This window comes from Mytilus trossulus, chromosome 9 (genome assembly GCF_036588685.1).
Source record: "Mytilus trossulus isolate FHL-02 chromosome 9, PNRI_Mtr1.1.1.hap1, whole genome shotgun sequence".
Lineage (NCBI taxonomy): Eukaryota > Metazoa > Mollusca > Bivalvia > Mytilida > Mytilidae > Mytilus > Mytilus trossulus.
Window position 1 is genome coordinate 52,119,032 of NC_086381.1, and position 24,713 is coordinate 52,143,744.

Below are 24,713 nucleotides of genomic sequence, written 5' to 3' on the forward strand. Positions count from 1 at the left end.
ATCAATGAATCCCAAGAATTCATTTTTTGTTAAAATCAAACTAATTTTTATTTTGTACCCTTTGAACAATAATGTAGACCAAATTGAAAATGGGACCCAACATTTAAAATCTAAATACGCGCTTAAATTCCGCATTTCAAAGAACCTCAATAATTCATTTTGTGGCGAAATCAAACAAAGTTTCATTTTAGACCAATTGGACCTCTTGTGGACCAATTAAAGATTAGGGACCAAATTCAAAAAACTTTATACCCGGTTAAATTCTGAATATTTTAGAACCCCAAGAATTCAACAATAAAACCCCATTGAAATTTGTCAAGAAATAAGCAATTTATACAAAGTATAAGAAAGTATTGTTTTTGGTCCCCTTTTGGTCCCTGATTTTTAATATAAACAGTTTGGGCCATAACCCCCAAAAATAATCCAAACCTTCTTTTTTGGAATGGAACCTTGTGGTACAATTTTTGAAATATGATACACTTAAACACAAGTTATTATCTCGAAACTCGAAAAATACCTATTCTGACCTCTTAAGGACCCCTTGTTCCTTCATTGTTCGGACTAGGACCCCCATCGGCCATCTTTGTTTGCAGGTATGGTAATCGGACACGTTTAACCCTAAATACCCTAGTGAGGATTGTGGTCAAGTTTGGTTAAAATTGGCCATGTAGTTTTTAGGGGAAAAGATTTTTGTAAAAGTGAACGGATGACGGACGACGATGGACGACGGCCGCCAAGTGATGAAAAAAATTACTAGGCCCTTTTTGGCCAGATTAGCTAAATACCTTAATAAATCTATATTATGAAGTCTATAAATCACTCCGGTCAAAGTTGTGCATAAGCATTCTTTAGATATGAAATATTTTCTATATCTAATTACCAATTTTAAAATTATCAATAAAGTATGATACAGAATTAGTAATAAAAAAAAAATTGTTGTGGAGAAACAAAGAAGATAACTAAACAGTGTTTAAGGACACAGCTCTTAAAGAAAGAAAAGTATTTGATTAAAATATATCATTTTAGGCGGATAAGAGTATATGTTACAACATGATGCAATAAATAGTTTAGCATAATAGTTTCTCGATATCTAATTACGATCGTCTGAGTAGTAGCGATGAGAAGTTAATTTAAAAATGTAAAACTTGTCCTAGGCCTTATTTTGTTGATGGTGGAACAAGGACCTCAAATGATAATCAGGATAAACCATATTGACCCTCAAAACACACATACGCATTCATAGTCAATTAAGAAAGTCATAATACAATAAAAAGATTTATATTTTTGTTTTGTAATTGACATAAAAAAAAATAATATATATAGATGTATCTACAAATATTTGTAAAGTATTCAAACACTTACTTACACAAAATCTATTCGATGTACTTGTACATGTTTTATTGAAAAGTTTATTTGTGCATACTTAAAATCTTGAACTCTGAGGAGAGTTTTCAGAGATCTCAAACAACAAAATATATGTATAGAAACGGTTTAAATGTAAAAACAAGTAAAATAACAAAAAATCATAACCCCAAGAAAAATTTAAAAGGAACGTCATTCATCAACTTGCAAAATCAAAACCTCAAATATATAAGAAAAATGTCATACAGGCTTTTCCTTCTGTAGAAAAGTCTAAATTTAAACCTGCTTTTATACCTGCCTAAATTCGCACTTGTATATCAGAGTTGCAATTATATTGATATGTTGATCAAACAAACAAACAAAATAGGTAAAAATGTAAAAAATAAATAGGAGTATACTCCAGTCATCATTGAATTATATTCTTCATCACTATACAAACTTATATATACATGTTACCAAGAAAAAAAGGATATTTAGACAATGCAAAAAAGTAAATATAACAAACACGGATACAAATATGTACCTAAGCACACATACAAAAGGATAGGATGTAGAAGTACTGAGCCATGCCAACGGGATATTACCCAAAAAAACAATTAACAGTTAGTTTAATATACATTTTCAAAAACAAATAAAAGAACAATATAACAATTAGTTAAGACGATTAAAAATATCAGTACATAGAATCAATACTTCAAGACCATTATGTATTGTTTTTGAAGTAGATACGGAATATTTATCAACAAATGTATCCAATGAACTTACTTAGAAACACGACGAGCCGTTCTTTGACAAAATCTTGGTTCATTAACTTTCTGCTCAGACACTGGTAACATTTAACATTTGTTCACGCATAAATTTAGTTGTCAATATAATGAAATTTGATGCCACTAGCATGCAAGTGAGAAGACTAGCGCTTTAAAACCAGGTTCAATTTTCTGCATAAGAAGTCCGGAATATGAGAGTTTTGTCCATTCGTTTGACGTGTTTTATCTCTTGATATTGCTATTTGTATTGGGACTTTCCGTTTTGAATTTTCCTCGGGGTTCAGGAGTTGTGATTTTACTTTTAAATAAAATAAAAGTGGCAGTTGCATGCTCTTCAACACCGAATGAGTTAAAAAAAAATAGTATCCCATAAACAAAATGAAGATCAAATCGTTATCAAGGACATCGTTAATATGACAAAACAAATAAAAAAAAACTATAAAAAAAAATAACAATAAAAATATTGTGCGTCCGAAAACCTTTTCTAGATTTATTTTCAGAAAGAAGATATATAATACTACAAAAACTAAAGAAATGTTCTTCTAAAATGAAAAACATTACAAAAAATTGATCACCACGAAAAATTCATAACGGAAAGCAAAGTATCAGATGGCAAAATTAGAGACAAAACACTGGCACAAATGGAAAACAACTGTTACATGTTTTACCTGTTTTTATGTGGCAAACGGTGAATAAAATCGTATTGAATGGCTAGCTTAATCTCTCACTTGTATGACAGTAATATAAAATTTGATTATATCAACAAAAATGTGTAAATAAAACAAATAGCCAATATAGGTTAAAATGTATTTAATAAAGGGTAGTCAATATTTGGTTATAATATTATTCAGTATAAAAACAAATTACTATTTCAACAGAGACATTCAAAATAAAAAAATGAGACCCTATGGATAAATTACAAACACAAAGTATAAAAGACTATTTTACAAACAATACAATGCCTCATTAACACAATGAAAGGATATATAAATACATATAAATTGTATTACCAAAATGAGATAAATCAGTAAAGGGTTAAAATATATACACAAATAAATAAAAAGAACATTAAAACACGTAAATAAAATGATAAACAACATCAGTTCGCAGACCCTTTACTTCAAGACCTTGATGGTCTACATGGTTTCGGTATCTATCAATAAACTGTTTTTAAAAGATCTCTGGTGCAAGTATAAAATTGAGATCAGATCGACAAATAGAAATACATACTTCGTTTCAATAGAAGTGACAACTTTTTTTATTGAAAGTATACAACCCTATTTTACAAATATGTGGTCAATAAGAAACTTCAGCATACCATGTATACTTATCACTTGTTCATGTTGGCTTAAACATTTAGCATTGCTTAAATCATTGAAAATCAAACAATTATATTTTGGTAAGCGTTTACTAGTTTTTATACGCCAGTCAAAATTTTGACGGGATGTATTATGGTATACAAGTGTCGGGCGTCCGTTCGTCTGTCTGTCCGTCTGTCTGTCTGTCTGTCTGTCTGTCTGTCTGTCTGTCTGTCTGTCTATCTGTCTCTCCGTTGAGAAAGAATTATCCAAATTTCTTGAAATTTAATATACTTGTTTCTTAAGATGGTCAAATGATCTGTATTCTTTTTGGTGAAAATAAGATTAAAACTTTTGAGTTACGGCACTTTTTAACTAAAACAGGGGTGTGTTTTTTTCACATGTCGCATCGTATCTCAAAAACGTTGTTTGATTAATGCTTAAAACTTTATACACTTCTTTGTTATATTACTCTTAAGATCTTTATACTTTTTGGTGAGGATTCAAAATTTATTTTTTTAGTTATTGAGTATTTTGTAAAAAAGGAGGAGGGTGTTTTTACATGTCGCATTGTATCTCAAGACGATTTATGATAATTGCTTAAAACTTTAAACACTTCTTTTTTATCTAATTTAAAGATCTGTATACTTATTGGTGATGATTCAAAATTTTATTTTTGAGTTATTGAGTATTTTGTAAAAAAGGGGAGGGATTTTTTATATGTTGCACCGTATCTCAAAAACAATTTATTATTTAAACATAACACACTTCTTTGTTATATCAATCTAAAGATCTGTTTGATTTTAAGTTTTATTGATATCGAGTTTTTTACAAAAAAAAAGAAGGGTTTCACATGTATCACCTTACCTCAAAAACAATGTATGGTTATTGCTTTAAACTTTCTCAGAAACTATTTATGATTATTGCATAACACTTCCATACAAGATGACAGGCGTATCATGCGCTCATGGTGCGGCTGTTTATTATATTTTATTTTGTACGTCCCAATTAAGTCTGTTTTCAACGTTGTTTTTTTTTTAGAAAAAAAAATAATACTCATGATAAATGTATATTGCAGTTTGAGATCAGTAATAAATTGTTTAGAAAATAACCTGGTTCATGAAGTAAATTCATCTCTCCAATTGAAACAGATATAACACTACTATTCTGTGTCACGTCGTTTTCGTGCTATTTTGATTTGTTTAACTCGTTTGGGCAAAGAATCAACGCTTCGTCCACAGAGTGCTTTTATGTCAATGTCATACAAGAGGCTTTTAGTTTCTTCACATTTGGCATTACATATTTTTGATCGTCTATTTAACGGAGGTTTGACGCATGTGTTTTCCTGGTTTGTGGTAATTTCTTTAACTGCAACTAATTGAAATTCTTTTACTTTACTACACGACCCGGATCGTTTGATTAGAAGTCCAAGTAGCACAAGGACAACAACAACGAGTATGACGATGAACACAGTTGTACCGGTCTGGTTAGCATCTGCAAGAGAGTTAAATATTGTATGACTAGTAATTATTTCATATCGGTTAAAGATTAGCTTCTCTAATTTGATAACACGAAGTCCGATGATATTCTTAAGTAAAAAATTCCATCGGTCTTTAACAGAAAACAAAGGTACCAGAATATTTATTGTGGTGATCAGTTTGAAACGCGAAATCCCTCCAAAATTTCAAAGAGTAAGGAGAGTTGTACATATACTAAGAATATAAAATACACCTGTTCAATCCGTTTAATGTTAAACATGCTAAAAGAGATCTATATTGCGTATTGTATATACATTATAGAGTCATTGGGGAAGCAACTTTTCGTAACTTCCAGTACTGGACACCCAATATGGCAGATGACAGTACTGGTTAGATTTTTTATCTTACCTATACATGTGTAATAATATGATTGGTTAAAAGCATCCGCGTGGAGACGTGTTTATTCCATATGAGTCAGTAGAAGGGGCTTATTTCAATACACAGTTTGTAGTGGTGTTTTGTCCCTTTATTAAAACCAAACTGTGTTGATCAAACATTTATACCGTTTAAACACATTTAAATCACAAATTTACTGAACTACGAGGAAACATCAATAACGGAGTGTCCTTCATGGCAAAATCAAAAGCTCAAACACATTAAACGACTGGATAACAACTGTCATATTATTGACTTGGTACATTGATTTTCTTATATATAAAACGGTGGATAAAACCTGGGTTTACAACTAGCCAAACATCTCACTTGTATGTCAGTTACATCAAATTCCATAATATAAAGACATAAATAACAAAAGACAAACAACACAGCGGATAGAGATCAGACAACTTGTTTTATGAATAGTATGTACAAATTTAATAATTTTTCAATAAAGTTAGAAAAAATAAAAATAAAAAGATACAGAATAACAATTTTTTCATCTGTTTATTTTTTTCTCATTAAGAATGGAATTATATATAATTCTGCATCGGTTGCTTTTAATATCGGATGGGCGTGAGTGCATTCCGGTGTAATGTTGCCACAGACATTTCTAACCACGTGACTTTCGTTTTTGACTGATAACCGAACGCTAATTAACATTCCTTATCGCTTGTTATATATCAATTCCATCAATTAATATTCAAAAAATTAAGTTTAAAGAACTAAGATAAAGGATATGAAAATGATTTGTCGGAAGAAATACTTAGTATACATATTTATAGCAAATCAAGAACACAACAAAAAATGTTTTAACGCATGCTGAAGAATATCTCAAAAACGATTTGCGGAGAAATATGAATGCCTACTTAAATCCAGTCTACTAGTATTTGAAAAATCGATTTATTACAGAAAAGGCTACCAACATGCACATACAATGCACTATTATTAGAGTATTAAATAATATGATATAAAAATTGATAGAATTTTTATACACATGTAACTGTTATATACAACTAGAGTGTACTGAGACAAGTGTTTGTGACCATCCACAACACTTTGGATGCACATACAATGCACTATTATTAGAGTATTAAATAATATGATATAAAAATTGATAGAATTTTTATACACATGTAACTGTTATATACAACTAGAGTGTACTGAGACAAGTGTTTGTGACCATCCACAACACTTTGGGTTTATCCGCTGTTCAGTAATTCAATAATGATTTTTTTTCTATTGAAATTCGTCACGACATAACTCCTGCATTGGACAAGCGAAATTTTACATAGAACAAAGATATCATATACCCGTTTAACTTTTATAAATATTGCACTCTTTTGAAGCATTCGCAATATTTTAAAAAATCATAATTTTTACCTGAAAATTGCGATTGCAGGTCATAAATGCAACGTTGCAAGAAAATAAAAGGTTTGTGTATCCAAAATTATATCTAAAAAGAAACATAGTCATATTTTGATCATGCATATGGAGTCTGGAATGACGGGTCAAGAGGTCAATTCATTAGTACTAGTATACATTTAGTTGAAACCGTGTGCTAACAGTTCGTATTTTATTTTCAGACATATTCATGTGTATAATACCAAACTGGCTTCAAAATACCATTCGACAGACCTGAAAAATTCTAAATCACACCTTACAACACCACAATGGAAAAGATAAATTCAAACAGAGACACAAAATTTTGGCGACAACATCGACTATAATGCATACCAGACATTGCATTATGTCATGCCCGTGGGAGAATTAAGGCGACGCAGCAGCTAGCTTCCAATGGCTATAAATACAATATGAATATATTGGTTCAAAAAGCATTTAAAAGAACTTCTAATGGAGACGACAAAGAGACAATAGACAGAACTGACAATGCAATATATTAAGTCTTACAGGATGTGATATATACCATTGAAGAGATGGGACGCAAAGAAGATTTTGTTTTGATTCTTCACTGCTAATGTAAACTACAGAGAGAATAGCTCTGAAACTAATCTTAGATGTTGGACGATTTAATAGTCCTCTCACAATTTCAGTTAATCGCATTTTGGCCATGGGTGACTGTTAAGAAAACTTTTTCAGAGGACATAAAGGAGAAGGCAATATGATGCATGATGATGAAAGACTTTTAATGTGTGAAAAAATGAGCGAGAGACTTAAGAGTCTAGATTATCAAGGCAAAATAATATCTTTAAAATTATGTATAAATCTTATTTATTTACAGTAATTTTGTCACGGAAATAAATCTTCTCCATGTCATGACCAGAAAACAGCCGTACATATTATTTTACTATACGTGTTATGATAGCAAATGAGACAACTCTAGTCTAAATTCAACAATAAAGTAAGTCGGTAAGATAAATTCGTTACATAGTGTGCCAGTGACCTAATATGATATATACGAGGTCAGTCAATTCCATGTGGGGTTCGAGCGAATGACCTTATATGATATATACGCGGTCACTGCAGGGGTCGAATTAATGTTCATCATAACAAACGGACACACATGGCTGTATTTACATGCTAAAAATTACTCTGAGTACAGACTTACCTGTAAAGTTGGAAAAATTTAAATGCCTAGCATCCACTAGATATAAAAAAGTTAAATACATTTTGTGTTTCAGAAAGATAAAATCTCTTTTGGATTTTGATGGGCATTTTTTTTCCTTCATGCAAAAGGTGTGAAAATTGACTAAGTTGTGGAACAACTATGAGATGCTCCCTCAGGTAAAAAACCGGTTTGTATTGTTTTGATTGTCCTTAATTGACCTGGACACCAGGTATCTTCACAACTATAGGTGAGTTAAAGAGTTTATCTGAGTCAGTGAGTGGACAGTATCAGAGTAATGCAGGTGTTTGTTTATTTTTGCACCTTCTGAAGAAAGGAAATAAAATGCCTAGCAAAAACCAAGAAAGATTTAAGATTTTATCTTTCTTAAACACAAAATGCATTTAACTTTTATATATCTAGCGGATTCTAGGCATTAAAACTTTTCAAACAGCACATGTAAGTCTGTACACAGAGTAGTTTTTGAGGTAAAAATACGGCCATATTTGTCCATTTGTTATGATGAACCTTAAAGCTTTTTAGTGTACTGGTCAGCCGGACTAGTGGACTTGAAATCTACTGGTCCGGCTCAAAATTTACTGGTCCTGCAAAAGTGACATTCATTTGATAACAACTGAAAGATATGACAGAGGTTTAGTTTTATTTTCCTCAGCTGCTTCCTCTTCTTTATTCCAGAAAGTTTTTGTGCTGTTTTGTTTGTTCATAAGCAAGTACAACGTCCTTCTTAAAATTTGAAGATCCCGTTACAACAATACATTTCTCATCTAGATCTGTCACTGCAAATTGTTCACATGTTTTACAATGCATTACATTACGATCGACTTTACAATTTAACCATTCGAGATCTTTTTCCAAGGATATTTTATATTTACGTTAACTTCCTTTTGTCAGTTTGAAAAATCTTCTTTTTGAATGTCGCTTAATTAATTAATTTGATTTGCCCGGCGTTTTAACTCCATCCACTCCGGGTCATTTAATTCCATATTCGCTCTCACCCCATATGGAATTCACTATCCCGTATATATCATATTAGTTCACTAACACTATGTACTAGAAACGGAATAATTATGTTGCCAGATAGCATATTTATTTTTATATGAGATGAATAAAGGGAACAGCAGTATACCCCTGTTCCAAATAAAAAACAAAAGGCAATGCATTATATATAAAAACGAACTATAAAATTTGAAACAACTACTTTAAAATTGTGGTATGAAATAAGACCAAAAAGGAAGATGTGGGTAATGGGATCGTTATTCTAATGGTTGGGGTTTTACCTTAATTCTGTCTATTTGTAAATTTGTAGTTATAAATATTCTAAAAAGTGACATCAAAAACTAATATTAATGTTGTGTGTCTTAGAGTGAATTGTCATTAAATTACGGTTTGATTTACTTCCCTGTGAAATGTCAATATTGAAATGTCAATATTGAGGAAATTGCTATTAATTATAAAGAAAGAATTGACTGATTGATTGTTGGTTGCTTAACCTCCAGTTCCAAAAATATTTCATGCAAGAGAACAAGTTTACAATAACTTCTTAAGAAAGGTTTTGTAAGTGAGGCCATCCGGGATGATGGTCGGGAAAATTTGAACTGTCACTGGAAAAATGAGGGTATATTGGATACAAACAGAAATTTTGCCTTGCAACTGTCCATGTACAGACCCCTCAAAGAGTTGTTGCAGGAGTTCTTAACGTGCAAAGATCGTAGCACTCTTTTTACACGAGGCTTCGGATTTAACTTCCCCATTCTGACCGGACATGGCTGCAAACTTGAACCCGCACAACAAACGGACGTCCAACTTTGGCAGTGTTTTACTGCCGGTCGGAAGAAGATCAAGTGACAAATATCTTTATTTCCTTGTCATCAGAGGGGACACTAAAAAGAAGATGTGCTATGATTGTCAATGAGGAACTCGCAACAAGAGACCAATTGACCCAGAGATTTACAACTATAGTTCACGTATAGCCATCAACAATGGGAAAAGCCCATACCACAGACAGATATAAAAGGTCCCAATATATGTCAAACAGTAGAAAAAAAACAAGAATCGAACGGCATAATTTATGTACAAAATAATGAACGAAACACAAATATATAACACAACAACAAACGGCAACTACTGATTAACAAGCTTTTGTCCCGAAACCAGAAAATGTTTGCTTTTTTTCGGGCCAAAATTCTTATTCGATTCATAACTTTCGAACTAAGGTGTACAATTGTGGCCTAAATCTAAGGCCATAATATCAAAAAATTAATCACAAACTTCCTTTGTGATATGGAACCTAGAGGTTAAATTTCTTAGAAATCCATACTTTTATACTCAAGTTATCATATAGAAACATAATGTTTTCGGACAACGGCGACGCTGATGACGATATTGACTTACCATTATAAGACCAAGTATAATTGTCAGTTTTCAAGTTCTCTGAATCTATTTTTTTATATATTGATTTAAAAGAAAAAAGAAATTTGGCTCAGTATGTTTTTATTGGAGGGTTGATTTGCAACTTCTCATGTGAATAACTACAATATTAAAAGGTAATTTTTATAGAATTTTTTTAGTTTTGGTAATCAGGTATGTATAAAAAGTATAACAGCCTTCCGATCAAAATGAACACAAAATACAGAGATCCCAAACAATTCAATTTTAGACAAAATCAAACAAAATGTAATTTAAAACCATTTGGACCTCAATTTAACTAATTCTTAACCTATTGTCTGTAAACTATATGTCTTTGAGTGATAACGACATCGACAATGTCATACCATTATATATATGATCGCAAAAAGATGTTTTCATGTTATCAATTCTCTTTCAATTTGAGTATTTAGTTATCATACCTTTGTCAATGTTGAAAAATTCCTTGTTTGCCAGTGTATGAAGTTTTGATCCTACAGAACACGTAAGATTGAAGGTACCAGCAGTTAAAGAGAACTTTATATTTAAACGAGTTACATAGAAACTGCCTATCCTGTCGGACTCTATTTGCATGGTAGATGTGATGTTGTCATCCTGAAAATTAACATTACAATATATTAAATGTATGAATAGGAACTGTTATTTTGTTTTTGGATTAAAGTCCTTTCACTTTATTGAATTTTGAATAATGGGTTTTACACGTTTTCCAATCTTCTGACCAACTTTGAATCGAAAGGGGGTTGATGCTACACTTGGGGACGAAACGTTCACCAGCAGTGGCATCGACCAAGTGGTGTAAATTGTTATCAAATGTATCAGACTTATGTTATAGTTGTTGACCAAGCAAGCCGGTATATAGAAGTTAATCTGCACAGCTCATGTGACCCTTATTAACCCGAACGACGAAGGAGTTCGGGTTAGAGGGTCACCCTGAGCTTGCAGATTTACCTCTATATACCGATTTGATTGGCCAATAACTGTTTTAAAACATGACGTCATTAATTTACGAGAACGTTTTATATGTGGACGATGTTCCGCAATCCACGGGTCCTAAGAAAGTTCCTTGTATGCTTGTAGGGTAGAGAAAGGGGGAAATATGACTTGGGTAAGTTTAAAATTGCTAATTTTTTTTGGTTTAGAGTGAATGTAAGATTGCGATTTAATGGTAGATTTTTTTAATGTTTCTGTTAGATTTATTCCCATTTTGTATTTAATAAGTGACGATTTAGACTTTGACAAATTGGGTACTTTCAAATCGTTGTTTGAAAAAAAAACATAACTGAAAGGATTTTTGAGTTTTTGAATAACTTTCTCTCAATGATATGCTTTAAAAGAGAAATAAAACCGAGGAAGATTACCTAAATTTTAATTGTTGATCAAATAGAAATAACGTTTCCCTTTCCAATCTTTTACTCCCTCCTCCCCAAAATTGCTTTATATCTACTGTATTAATTTTTAAGACATGTCCATCTAAATGAAGTCTGTTTGATCTCCAGCTAATCTTCCTGTTTTAAAAGAAACTTAAAATGACCCCCTTTAAATTCGATCCAAAAAATATGCGGAATAGATATTCAAAAATTCGTTATAATTTCTATTAAGTCTAAAACTAATCCAAATCAGATTTCTTTTATTCGGATATTCTTAGATACATTTCTTTTTTGGCAGAAATTACATCATTTTTGATTATTCTGCCAATTTTTTTCATGCGCCTTTGCTATTGTGGTAAATGGTTATTGCTTCAAAAGATGCGTAATTAACATTGATTTCAATAACGGTGCTAAATACCCTCATTGTACTAATAATCAGCATTTTGTACAAATATAGCTATTTAAAAACACCTCATCAAGCACTTAGCAGTGAAGATTTATTTAGCGGATGGGCTCGTAACATACGAATCATATGATAGTTGAAAAAAAACATTTTACTAGGAGAAATAGACTTCTGATACCTTCGTTTTCTATATTCATACTATTTGCAGTAAATTACGGTTACGGTAATTTACCGCTATATTCCACAATTAATAAAATCTAAAACTGTTTATCAAATCTCTACACGGCAAAATTTCTTCTATCATCTGTTATAATGAGGTATCATGTATCGCAAGTATTTCCTGTATCATGCATTTAAGTTATTTATTTGGTATTAAGGAAGTTCGCTTGTCATTTTCTGGAATTTTTGTCAGATTTTCGGAATCCTCGGGTTTTAACAATTTGAATGCATTAAAAAATTTGCCCGTTGACCCCCATTTTTTTAATTTTCTAAATCGTTTACATGTATAATTATAAGCCATCTATAAAAGTCCTTTAAAATCTTCATTATTTCTTGATAGTATTTGAAAACTTTAAAAAAAAAAAAAAAACTTATCTATGATAAAGCTATGAAAAATCGAGAGAGAACATTTTCCCGCCAAAATATCAATCAATAATATCTCGAAAACAAGAATTTATGTTTGCTCTTTTGATTCGTCATTTATCACCTATCAATATATAAAACTGTTATGAAAAACTTATTATTTTAAAGCAGAGTAGCGAACTTCCTTAACTTTAATCGAAATTATACTTACATTGAAAAACGCACAACAATGTGGCTGAGGATATGCTTTTGAGATATTAACTGATGTTTGATAAAATCCATCATTTGTTTTTTCGGTGATTTGAATTAAATCTTGCGTTGGCTGGTCTAAATAGAAAAGACAAAATACAATTTCATAGTAATTTCTATATTCATAATCGTCTAACTGTACATAAAGGAATCAGTAGTATACCGCTATTCGAAATTCATAAATCGATAGAGAGAAAAATAGATCCGAGTTACACCCCAATACTGAGTGAAACGCATCAAATATAACAGCAGAACTACGACACAACAGCAACACAACATTAAAATGTAACACACACATAAACGAATTATATTATAACAATGGCCATTTTCCTGAATTGGTACAAGAAAACAATGGTGGTTTGGATCTGGTTTTGTGGCACAAATATCAATCATCTTTCGAGAGACGAACTTGCAACCAACGTTTGCATCTGTTGAAAACCATTGTTTTACTTGATATGGTTCACAATTCTCGTTTGCCATAAATTGAAATGCGCTGTTGAACTTTTAAAAAAGTAAGCTACTTCTGTTTAACATTGACTATTATTAGTACCAAGACTTCGTGTTTTATTTTAGATGTACTTCATTGAATTCGTCATTTTAATTTTACATTTTTAATTTGTATGGTATTGGTATTTAATACACTTGCATTATTCATACACCCGTGGAGCCACACATAATATCATATGTTCTAGTATTGATAGTGTTTTCGTTTGAATTGTTTTACATTTATTATTTCAGGGCCTCTTATAGCGAATGTGACCTTTAGTTGTTCATTTCTGTGTCATTTGGTCTCTTTTGGAGAGCTGTCTCGGAGGCAATCATACTACATCTATTTTTTATATCGCCAGTAATAACCAATTACTTCCATCAGATGACGACTGTTGTAATTGGCCATGTTGACTTATTTGTATATGGAGATTTGTCATTTTAAATTCATTATTCTTTCAAAATTCGCAAGATTAAGGCAAAAGAAAAACCAAAGGGGAAGAATCATTAAGACCCCTTTTTGGCCTCAAATTATAGCAGTTTTACAAAATTTCTTAAATGTATAAACTTTTAGTTATTTGGAAGGTATAATAACTCTGCTACATAAATATGGGCTGTTTTTTGCATTACAATGCACATATATTGTGTACTTCACAATTTCAGCATTTCCGTCTTAAATGAAAGTGGCCACATGCGTGTTCATTCTTGATATTGAAATGTTAGTTGTGTTTAATGATAATACATTACATATATAAAGGTACAGGATGAACTCGGATGCGACCACTTTCATTTTTGACATAAACCATATGAAAAGAGACAGTTTGTGGCATATTTGATAGATTTTTAATATTTAAGCTTGAATTGGCACGTTTTTAATGAGTGAATCAGTTAAAATCTTTCACATAAACTAACTGAATCAACTGAAATAGACACTAAAGTGTTTAATAAGTGTCTAAAAACTTTTGTCAGATAAACTTGAAACGGCCTTTACCGGACCACTCATTTGCAATAGTGAACATTTCAAGAATAATAACACATAAATTGTAACAGCTTTTAGATCTTTCTTTATATTCATCTGTAATCAGATCATGACACTTATACTGCTCCAACTATAATATTTTAAGATAAATTACAAAAACTGGAGTTTTATCCCTATCTTAAATTTGTATCTGTAGCCAGTATGTTTAAAATTAGAAACAAAATGAGGATGAATTTGATATATATAGAAATTGACATATATAGCTCCTGCCTAATTATTCTAGAATACAATTATGCCTTGTTGTTTCGGATTTAATGAAGCAGTAACACATCCATTTGAAATAAGACTTTAAGAGGCAAGCTAGTACAGCTATGATAAAAATTTGTTTATGAACACACAGAACCGATAAACATTTATATGAAAAAAGGATCAGACAATCATTTAACTATCTTCTACAAGAAAAATAATAATGTGCATACTTACATTCAAACGAATGATGATTTAACGTCAGGTTTTTACTGTATCTAAGGAAATCGTATGTGCAAGTGTAATTCTTATTTGCATCTTCCAACTGAAAATCTTTAATAACTAGTTGACATCCATTTCCACTGGTTAAAATGTCGTATTTAGAATTATCTTTTGGTAATATGTTATAAGATAAACTTTTCTTAACTCCGTTTTCAGTTGACCATGCTGCAATGGAATTATTTTTTTGGCAGCAAGTTATGTTACATATCAAATGAACATCATCTCCGAGAATAATTGGTCTCCTCTGTAAGTACCAAAAAACTGCAAAACACAAAGATTACGCATTTCTTAATCATCAATATATCTCATGAAATTAGACACAATTACTGTGAATCTGGCCCACTCTTGCGCTTTTTTCCCAAAAAACTATTAAATCCTTTGTGATCAACAGTATGTCCATTTCATACACGCAACTCAGATTCAAAACAAGGAAATTCTCTTGGCAAATACCAAATTATAAACTAGTGCTTGAAGGGAACTCAAATTTGGGCGTTTTTTAATTCGTGTTGTTTATTCTTTGGTTTTCTATGTTGTGTCATGTATACTATTGTTTGTCTGTTTGTCTTTTTCATTTTTAGCCATGGCGTTGTCAGTTTAATTTGGATGTGTGAGTTTGACTGTCCCTTTGATATCTTTCGTCCCTCTGTTAACATAAAAATGTTTACTTTAAATATAAAAATACTGAATTTCGACCTTTGATACATTTTTCTTTCGAAACTTTAAAATTATTTTTTCCATATGTTGTCAAGCAACCGTTAACAGCAACATGTTAGAATGGATAGTTCAAGTATATTAAAGTGTTGCAATTTTAAATAGTAGGAAAATACACGATAAAAATAGCTCCATTTGGTCGTTATTGGTAAACAACTCCTGTATCAAACATATGAAAAGTTAATTTTCGAAGTCGGTAATGGCCAGTACGAACACAGGAAACTGGATATTGGTCAAGGGAGAATGGTCTTGTTCATTACATGAGTTTCAACTATGAGCTCGTTTGAAGTAAGATTTACATGAATTCAAATTCACTTGTTAATTTTCCCTGTGTAATAAATTGAATCACATTTAATTAATTAGTTCCAAATAATTCAAAATGGTAAGTTGAAGTCATCCTTTAAAATCATCACAAGTTGATGTATCACTTTAAACTATCTGTTTTGCAGACGACGAATATTTTCTAATTGTCGCAACCAGAATCTCGTCAGCTTTACCTCGAATTTGATATTACTGACGGAACCGTATTTTTTTCATGGTAAACGACAAATCATTATATAATTTTAACTTTCCTGGTCGGAAAGAATGTCACATCAACAACGTATGTATCTTCTATACAATAAATGCATCGACTGCCCTTCGAATCCATACTCAATCGAAATAAACAACAGGGAATAATTCAATTTTGGATGTAACGCGTCTTCTGATTGGCCGATTTTATTTTGTTATCAGCCCATAGACATAATTAAGTCATGCAGCCGTGACTTCATCAACGTTTTTTCAAAGTTTTCTACGGTTTAAAATCGAATTTAGAATTAAATTATAAGAAATGACTGTAGTATTTTTTCTGCCTATTCGAAATAACATTAACAAAATACGCGCGTTATTCAGTGTGCAACAATTTTTTTTATGTTATTTCTTCATAGACAGAAAAAATATTACAATCATTCCTTAAAATAGCACACAAACAGTGAAATAAAGGTAAGACTATTGTATATAAAAATCAAAGACTGCGAAAACGTGTCATTAGTACGTTGAGACATATCGTATCAATCTAACTCTGGATGGTGACAATAAAACTAATAAACTTAAAGACACAGTAATACAAAAATAATTGTGAGTGCAAAATCAGGAAAATTCTAAATGAAAAGTCCTTAATCAAATGGCAAAATCCTTAATCAAATGGCAAAATCAAATGCACAAACCCATAGCGTTGCCAACCTGTACGACATGTTCCGATTTGTGTTACATTTATCATACTTTTTGTCTTTCGACATAACCAGCACTAACGCACATACAAAATATTGAGTCTCATCAATGAGTTTAACTACTATATCTAAGAAGAAGAATGTGTTTACTCGCCACGAACAACGTAGTTTATGCACTTATGCAACGGGATTTATCAATCCTTCCAAACAACTGAGATCACTCTCGAATTCTATGGTAGGACTAATGTTGCTTTACTTTAGCTTTTTTGTTCTTTTCTTTTTATTTTGTCGTGCTATTGTCTAGATCTGATTGTAATCCAATTCAAGTTTTCATTGAAGGCTTTGTGCTTTTGACCCATGCAATTCATGAAGTGTTCGTTATTTTTTAATTTTCTTTTCAAATTTGAATATCGAAATTAATAATATGCTGTGATAAGTGCACTATACCCCCTTCTAGTTTTTACACTTATATACTTTCATTGGAAAAAAGCCAGTATCGATTTGGAATATATTTTTCGTTCTATTGATTGATACAGTTTTGCGTTTGATTTGTCAGGTTTTATGGGATTCACCCCTTGTAAATTCAAAAACTTTCCTTTAATTATTTTATCAAAATATCTACTAATGAACAGTTAAGGAATATGTCAGGTAAGTGCCAATTTTGGCCTCAAATTTCAGTTTCATCTAAGGAAAGATTTTGTACACTTTTTAAAAAATTAAGTGTCTATTTCAATAGATTTCACTTTTCAGATGGTTTTTGTCAAAAATGAGAGTGGTCGCATCCGTGTTCATCCTCAACCTTTATATATGTTATGTATTATCATTAAATACAACTTACATTTCAATATAATGAAGGAACACGAATGCGGCCACTTTCATTTAAGACGGAAACCGTCTTAAATTTAACTAAAATGCTAAAATTGTGACGATTTCAGTAATTTAGCATGACTTAATGATACCAGTACCCGATATATGTACATTGTATTGTCAAAAACAGCTGATATTTATGTAGCAGAAGCATTCTACTTTCCAATAAATAACTAAATATTACAATTTCAAAATTTTGTAAAACTGCAATATTTTGGGGCCAAAAAGGCGTCTTACTGAACCTACTCCTTTTAAACTACATCTATACATAATTTCTTCTTTAAAATGTGAACTTGATGCTGCATTTATTTTTTATCTGCTTACAATATTCTATTGATTGTGCAATACAGCTATGGATTTGGATTGTGATTAAAGATTTGACATTGTACAGGTTTCTTACACAAAACAAGAACTTAAGGATTTAATATTAAACATTTTCCTTTTTATTATCCAATACCCAAAATCTATAGACATGATTAAATCCAGCATATCAAAGAATAGCAAGAATTAATTTTGATGAATTAAATAAAAGTTTAAGTTTGTACCCATCTTGTATTATGTTCAGATTCAGCATATCAACAAATCAATACATATTTGTTTAATTTTCGACCCTTATGACAAAGTGGACAATTTGAAAACCGAGCCCAAAATCAAAACCCATATTATGCTCAAGTTGTTATTTGAAAACGAAATGTCTTCGAACAACGTTTTACGACGACGGCGACAAGGAGAAGGTCATACAATAATACGACAGGGCGCATTTTGTTCTCGTATGCATATGTGTTTTATTAGTTAATATTGCAAGCTATGGATTATGTGGTACTATAGTATTATAACTAAAAATAGCTTACTTTCATCTTTACGACACATTACTGGTACAAGTGTAGTTACAAACAATATGAAGGCAATGAGGTAATGCATTATACTGTTCTGAAAATTAAACAAAAATCATTAAAGGTATATCAGTCTTTCATTGATCAACTTCACTAACCCAACCAATTATTCGCATTATTCTAAGAACCTAAGTTATCTTTATTTTAAAAAAAGGTAAATCACAATTCTTTATATTAATTATATAACTAATATTAGTTAGAGGAATTTGTATAAATATAATAACTGTAAAATTCCATAAGCATGCCTTCTTTATTAATGCATAGTCATATTTTGCTGGCTCCATTATGTTCTGGAATCTGAGCTTAAATAAAATTAACCATAAAGAGTCATCGACCTGTTTTACATCTTATCACATGTTACATGGTGCTACTTAAATTCTTAATTTGAATTTTAGAGACACAGTCCATGTGTTTATTTTAATTTCTCGAATCACTGTAACAAAAAGACTTATGTCCAAGAGTGCCATAATTGGACAATTGAAATTAAAGCATTACAAAATATATACACCTGCTTCACCTTCTGACTTAAATCAATTTGTCATCTATTGATGTTAATAATTGGATTAGAGAATGCAGTTCACTTTAGAAAAAGTGAACATACTTTTTTTAGGTATTTAGTTTTAGGTTACACCTTTTCATATCATGAAAAAGAAAAGCTCCAAATTATCTCCCTTTGGCGAAAATTTGCCATTTTTTGCATTAAAATTTAATTATCTTTTAAACTCATCGGTGACCTATATTTTTTATTATTTTTTTCAAACTTGCTGTACTATTACTAAATTATTGTAATACTTAAACGATTTCTGTAATTTAATTCTTTTTTCATTTCGATAACACCTTTTTTCCTCCCATTATTTCAACAGAAAAAAGTGCCTATGCAAAATTGAATGCTTCTTTCGTATGCAGATTGTGAGCTTAAATGAACGGGGACCCCATATTTTTATTTAATTTTCTATTGAGTAAAGGATAAAGTTTACTTAGAGAAAAAAATAGCGAATTCCTATATTGAAGAAAAAAATTGATTCTTAAAGTCATAAGAAACGAGTGACCGGTGAAAAATAATGTTCTTCCAATTCTTGAACCAACGCATACAAACATCATAAACTTAGTCTTCTGTACTCGAATTTATCATTTTTTCGTGTAAATTTCGTATAATCGTCAATTTTTTTTTCAATCGGTCAGTGTTGTTGTGAAAATATGGAAGGTAATTAAAGTTCGTGTTTTGAAGCCGAAGTTTAACGATTGTCACCTGTTTGTCAACAATTGACGAAAAATAAACAAAAAAACATGGGAATTGAGCACGTGTTTAACATGTAAATACAGATAATAGTTTATTTTAAGGACATCCATGCGTATTGTGGTCACCAGATTTTTACGAGATGGGTCACACTGAGGTCACCTTGCATACAGAAAATATGTCGGGGGAATTGCTTGCTGGAAGGAAGCAATTCAAATAAAGTAAACTTCTTCTAAATATGAATAAATTAAAGAAATTTCTTCAGAAAAAAGTATATGTACATAAGTTTTATAATGAAAACTATCCATTGAGTTGTAAAAAAACATATGCATTAATTTTTTTTTACTTGAGGTTTCTTATGACTTTAACCGCGCGAGCCCCATTATTAGTTTGAACCTGTTTTGTTCTTTTGTTTTTATCATTTTGAAAATTCTTTTTAGAGTAAGATGAACCTATTGCAAAGAGTTTAAAAACTACAATCATAAGAATGTTATGATAAAATCAGTGAGTATTCTATTTTAGTAACGATGAACATTCGATTTATAACAGACTGTTTTGATATGTTTTAGCAATGCTCAATATAAAGGATGTGCAACACCACAACTTGCGATCAGTCTCTAATATTTAAAAAAAAATCTTTTCATTATTCTGAAACAAAAGTATAGAATAATTAACCACTCAAAATAAAATATTGTCGTAATGGTGAATTATCCAAGAAACATTGTTATAATTATTTTCTTGAAAATTATATGCAAGTCAAATAAATTGTTTTCCTTCTTTTGTCATTTATTTCCATTTGTATGTTTAAATGATTGATGTGTGTATATATTAATCTATTGTATTTTAATGTATTTAAGAAATAATTCCGTTATGTTATGTTCTATGCTCATTTTAACATGGGTAGGCATTATATTTGTCGATATTTAACACTGATCGTTAACGAGGTGTGAGGTGTAAAATGTGGTCAAACATAATGCCTACCTATGATAAAATGAGCATATATCAAGAGCCATTTTATAGCTGACTATGCGGTATGGGGTTTGCTCATTGTTGAAGGCCGTACAGTGACCTATAGTTGTTAATGATTGTGTCATTTTGGTCGTTTGTGGATAGTTGTCTCATTGGCAATCATACCACATCTTTTTTTTATAAAGCATGACACGAAGGAATTATTTCGATTCTATTAGGACAAATACAGTATTTTGATAGGTCGAAGCGTACGAAAATACCGTAAAAATGTGTCAAACATAGTGTGTGCTCATTAGAACACGGCTTTGTTTACAAAGCGTAATAAGGACGTCATATTAGAATAATGTATTAACTGTATACAAGTCATGTATTTTGTTTTAGGGCATCAATGAAAATTAGAATAACACCCGTCCATCGAAAGCTTGATTTTTGATGAGCCTAGGTGGTCGTCAGGTCCACCACACGTCTGGGAATAGTTCAAAGCGATTTGGTATTACAATATCTCAGAAGCATGAGTTTGGTAGAATAAATAAAGAACTTTGAGCAGCGGTAAACTACTATTGCCTTTATTTGTGTCCCGGCCAGTTGAGAATAAATTCCATCTTCACGCCTTATATATCATATACTATGTTACGACGCTAGATAAAAACTGACGAGGAACGGTTACTCCCGGACACCGACTATTCTAGAACCTAGGTGGTAGAGTGGTCTAGCACATCGGGCAAAGTGCAAGGCGATTTGGTGCTACAATATCTTCGTAGTACGAGTTGTAATCCCGGCCTGGGAAGAAAACTTCCTTTCGCAAATTTACAGTTCTTACTGTGTTGGGCTGATATTACCACGATATATAAACACATCCTAACTTGACATTGCATTATGCGCAAAAAACTTAATACTAAAACAAAATTCCTTTAAGGCCGTGCATAGATTTTTGCATGCTGAAACAAACTGGAAAAATATTTGAGGCCGTATCTTTTTTTAACTGACTTAGATTTGCGAATGACGTGACGAATGAAACAAATTTAAAATTAGGACACAGATTTGAAGCCGTATCTTTTCGGACATAGATTAGCGATTGGAGTCACGATGGGGCATATATATGAAAAACAGACGACACATATATGAGGCCGTACAAAGATCTGAAGTTAACATATCTATATGAATATTCAAAAAAAAAATGAATCGTATTTTCGTACGCAAGTTTATCGTTTTCGGAGGTTACGTTATTAGTTTAGTTAATTTTATTCATTCATTCTCCTTTTTGTCTCTTCCTTCATTCACAACATACTTACAGTGGTATAGTATTATAACACCTGTTCATTTGTCATATGTGTATTGTTCCAAAAGACTAGGTATAGTGCATAACAATAGTTGAAACCTGATCTTTACTACTTTAACAAGTCGAAAAAATATCGATTCTGAAGCATGTGAACCATTCTGTTTTTAATTTTAGCATTTAAATTGAAGATTGTGCTATAACATTTCATGTTTTGTATCAGATGAACCAACATTAAACATGCCATTCCGAGATACTGTAAAAAAAAATTGATACTTTCAATCAAGTTCCAGGTGTTTAATCTCCACTTTCAATATCATTTTTTTTAATTTTTGGCTATGTTTTGTCTCAATTTATTTAAAGAATATTGATAAGGTTTTGATAAAAAAAAAAATCATCAATTAGTTAATAAAAAAAACTCCTTATGAAATTAACCTTTTTTAAAATTCACCTAGGAAAACAAATTGATCGATGAATCTTTTGAATAAAAAAAATGCCTCCAATATCCCCTGTTTTTGTTGCACCCCTGAAAAATTATACACCAAACTAAAATAAATGCAGAAATAACAACTTAAAATACTCATGTTTTTTTTATTTGTTATCATTTCTGGTTTATAAAGACTATAATCTGTCATTTAAAAGTTATTTATTTTAACTTATGCATCTTATGCACTGCAGATTTTTTTCTAACACAGTGTTACTGAAATGAAGTTAATTTATCAAACAACTAGCTAAAATCTATCAAATATTCACCAGAATTGCTGTTTGATACCTTACAAATGAGATCTGCAAACTCATACATAAATAGTTAGAAAACATATGTGAAGGCAAATAAGTCATAAGGAGCTGAGCTTATCTTAAAATGTTTTACTGAGAAAATGTCATTTTAAAACTGTTGCACTCCTGACATTAAAGAAATTGATCTAAAAGAGAATAAAAAAACTTTGATTATCAGGCTACTATTTGGGTGCAATCTTGAGTCTAGTATGTTTCTCTTGAAAAACATAAAACAATATATTGCTTTTTGTATTTTTGAATTGTGAGGCTCTAAGATGGAACATTTCATCTTTTGGACATATATATTCTTATTTAACACTGGAAGTATGCACTGTAAATTTCCTTTAACACAGTTTGTTTTCCCAGTCAAAATTGTTGACGTTGTGATGATGAGGTGAGTTTTGCACTCCTTATTTATTAAACTCTCAAACATCATTTACATAAAACAAATCAGGTCAATAAAGTATTCATTCTTGAAAGGGCATATTTGTTTATGTTATGGTGACACTCAAAGTTATTTATTCAAAAATCATTCTATTCTTTAGTCTTACTAATATTTGTTTTGCACTACTGACATGACATTACTTTTTTTCAAAACACGTCTGTATCAAAACGGTCCATTGTACAAATTTCATTCTGAGCTAAAATCATCACTAAGACGTAATAGTTGTTAAAAAAATAATTTAGGGATTTTACCTCCTGACAACAATTTTCTGTGTCTTTAAAAAAGAAGGTTTGCAGGATAATTCTACACATCAAGCCACACCATTTGATATAGATGTATTTAAGCAAGAGATCAGCATTACATAAATATGCTTTATATACAAGGAACCATTTATTTTGAGTTTGCCTAAAACGCTCTGGGTTATACTTCAAAAGGCCTAAGAGTTATGCAATTACATACAATTGATTAGATTTGCTTACAAAAATGGCGGCGACTAACTTTCAACTTTCATTTGCACCTAGTAACTAAAGGAAAACATAATTCCGAAGAGAAATTGTTTACTAGCACTAAAAGTTAGGGTGGAATAAGGTGTCAGACCTCACCTTTAGACCAATTTAGAAATAAATCTTCAATGTCCTAAAATGATTAACTACTAGTATTGTGTGTACCCGGGATGAATGTTACTGTGGTGTTTTGCCTGCAAAAACTTCCTTCCTTTATTTGATAATGGTGTGATATTTTTGTAAACGCTTCATGAAAAAGGACAATAGCCGCATGTAATTAAATTGTTCGCAAAGAGATTTATTTATATTGATGGTGATATACAATCTTTCGTGGTTAAAACAGTCTTTCCTTGTTCAAATTTCTAATTGTTTATATTACTTCCTCGTAAATGTGTAGCGACATTATTTAGGCTACTGTTGAAACATTATTAATCTTATCAATAGGTGAAAGATAATCTTTATATTTACAACATTCTTACCTTTAAGCAAATTATTTCTTCTATATATATTTAATCAATTGCACTAATCCAACACCTAACATGTACATTCTCTAAATTGTCAAGAATAAATCAATATTGAACTTCACTGACTTTCTAAATATAGTAAAAACAGCTGTATGTGGTTGGCTTAACAGTTAATTTTACAGGCGTTTTATCAAAGAGAGATAACTCAAATTATTTTTGTTGCTCACGTGTAATGAATATATGAATATTATGTGGTTAAAATCTTTGTTGGAATAACAAAACTGTGGGTAGGGGGTGGGGGGAATGATATTCTATCAAGACAAGTTTCTTCATGAACATTTTTTGAAAATTTGAAAGCAGAAATATTCAACTAACATAAGTGTATTAGTAATAGAATTTATAAGATAGAATTTGGTTT

At 31.0% G+C, this 24,713-nt stretch overlaps 1 protein-coding gene across 1 annotated transcript; it reads right to left on the reverse strand.

Annotated features, from left to right (window-relative positions):
• Positions 1-1,341: 1,341 nt before the first annotated feature.
• Positions 1,342-24,398, reverse strand: LOC134683091 (uncharacterized). The gene is made up of 6 exons (XM_063542167.1): positions 24,311-24,398; positions 18,583-18,661; positions 14,901-15,206; positions 12,915-13,030; positions 10,774-10,945; positions 1,342-4,921 (listed from the first exon to the last, which is right to left on the reverse strand). Exons 2-6 carry the CDS (start codon positions 18,650-18,652, stop codon positions 4,590-4,592), a joined length of 996 nt encoding a protein of 331 aa, XP_063398237.1. The 5' UTR covers positions 18,653-18,661; positions 24,311-24,398; the 3' UTR covers positions 1,342-4,589.
• Positions 24,399-24,713: the final 315 nt, after the last annotated feature.

Coding starts and splice junctions, on each gene's coding strand:
- LOC134683091 (XM_063542167.1), bottom strand. CDS start 18,652: ATGCATTACCTCATTGCCTTCATATTGTTTGTAACTACACTTGTACCA. Junction 13,031..14,900: donor AAATCATCATTCGTTTGAAT/GTAAGTATGCAC, acceptor TTTTCTATTTAG/ACCAGCCAACGCAAGATTTA. Junction 4,922..10,773: donor ATTTTTCAACATTGACAAAG/GTATGATAACTA, acceptor ACTCTCTTGCAG/ATGCTAACCAGACCGGTACA.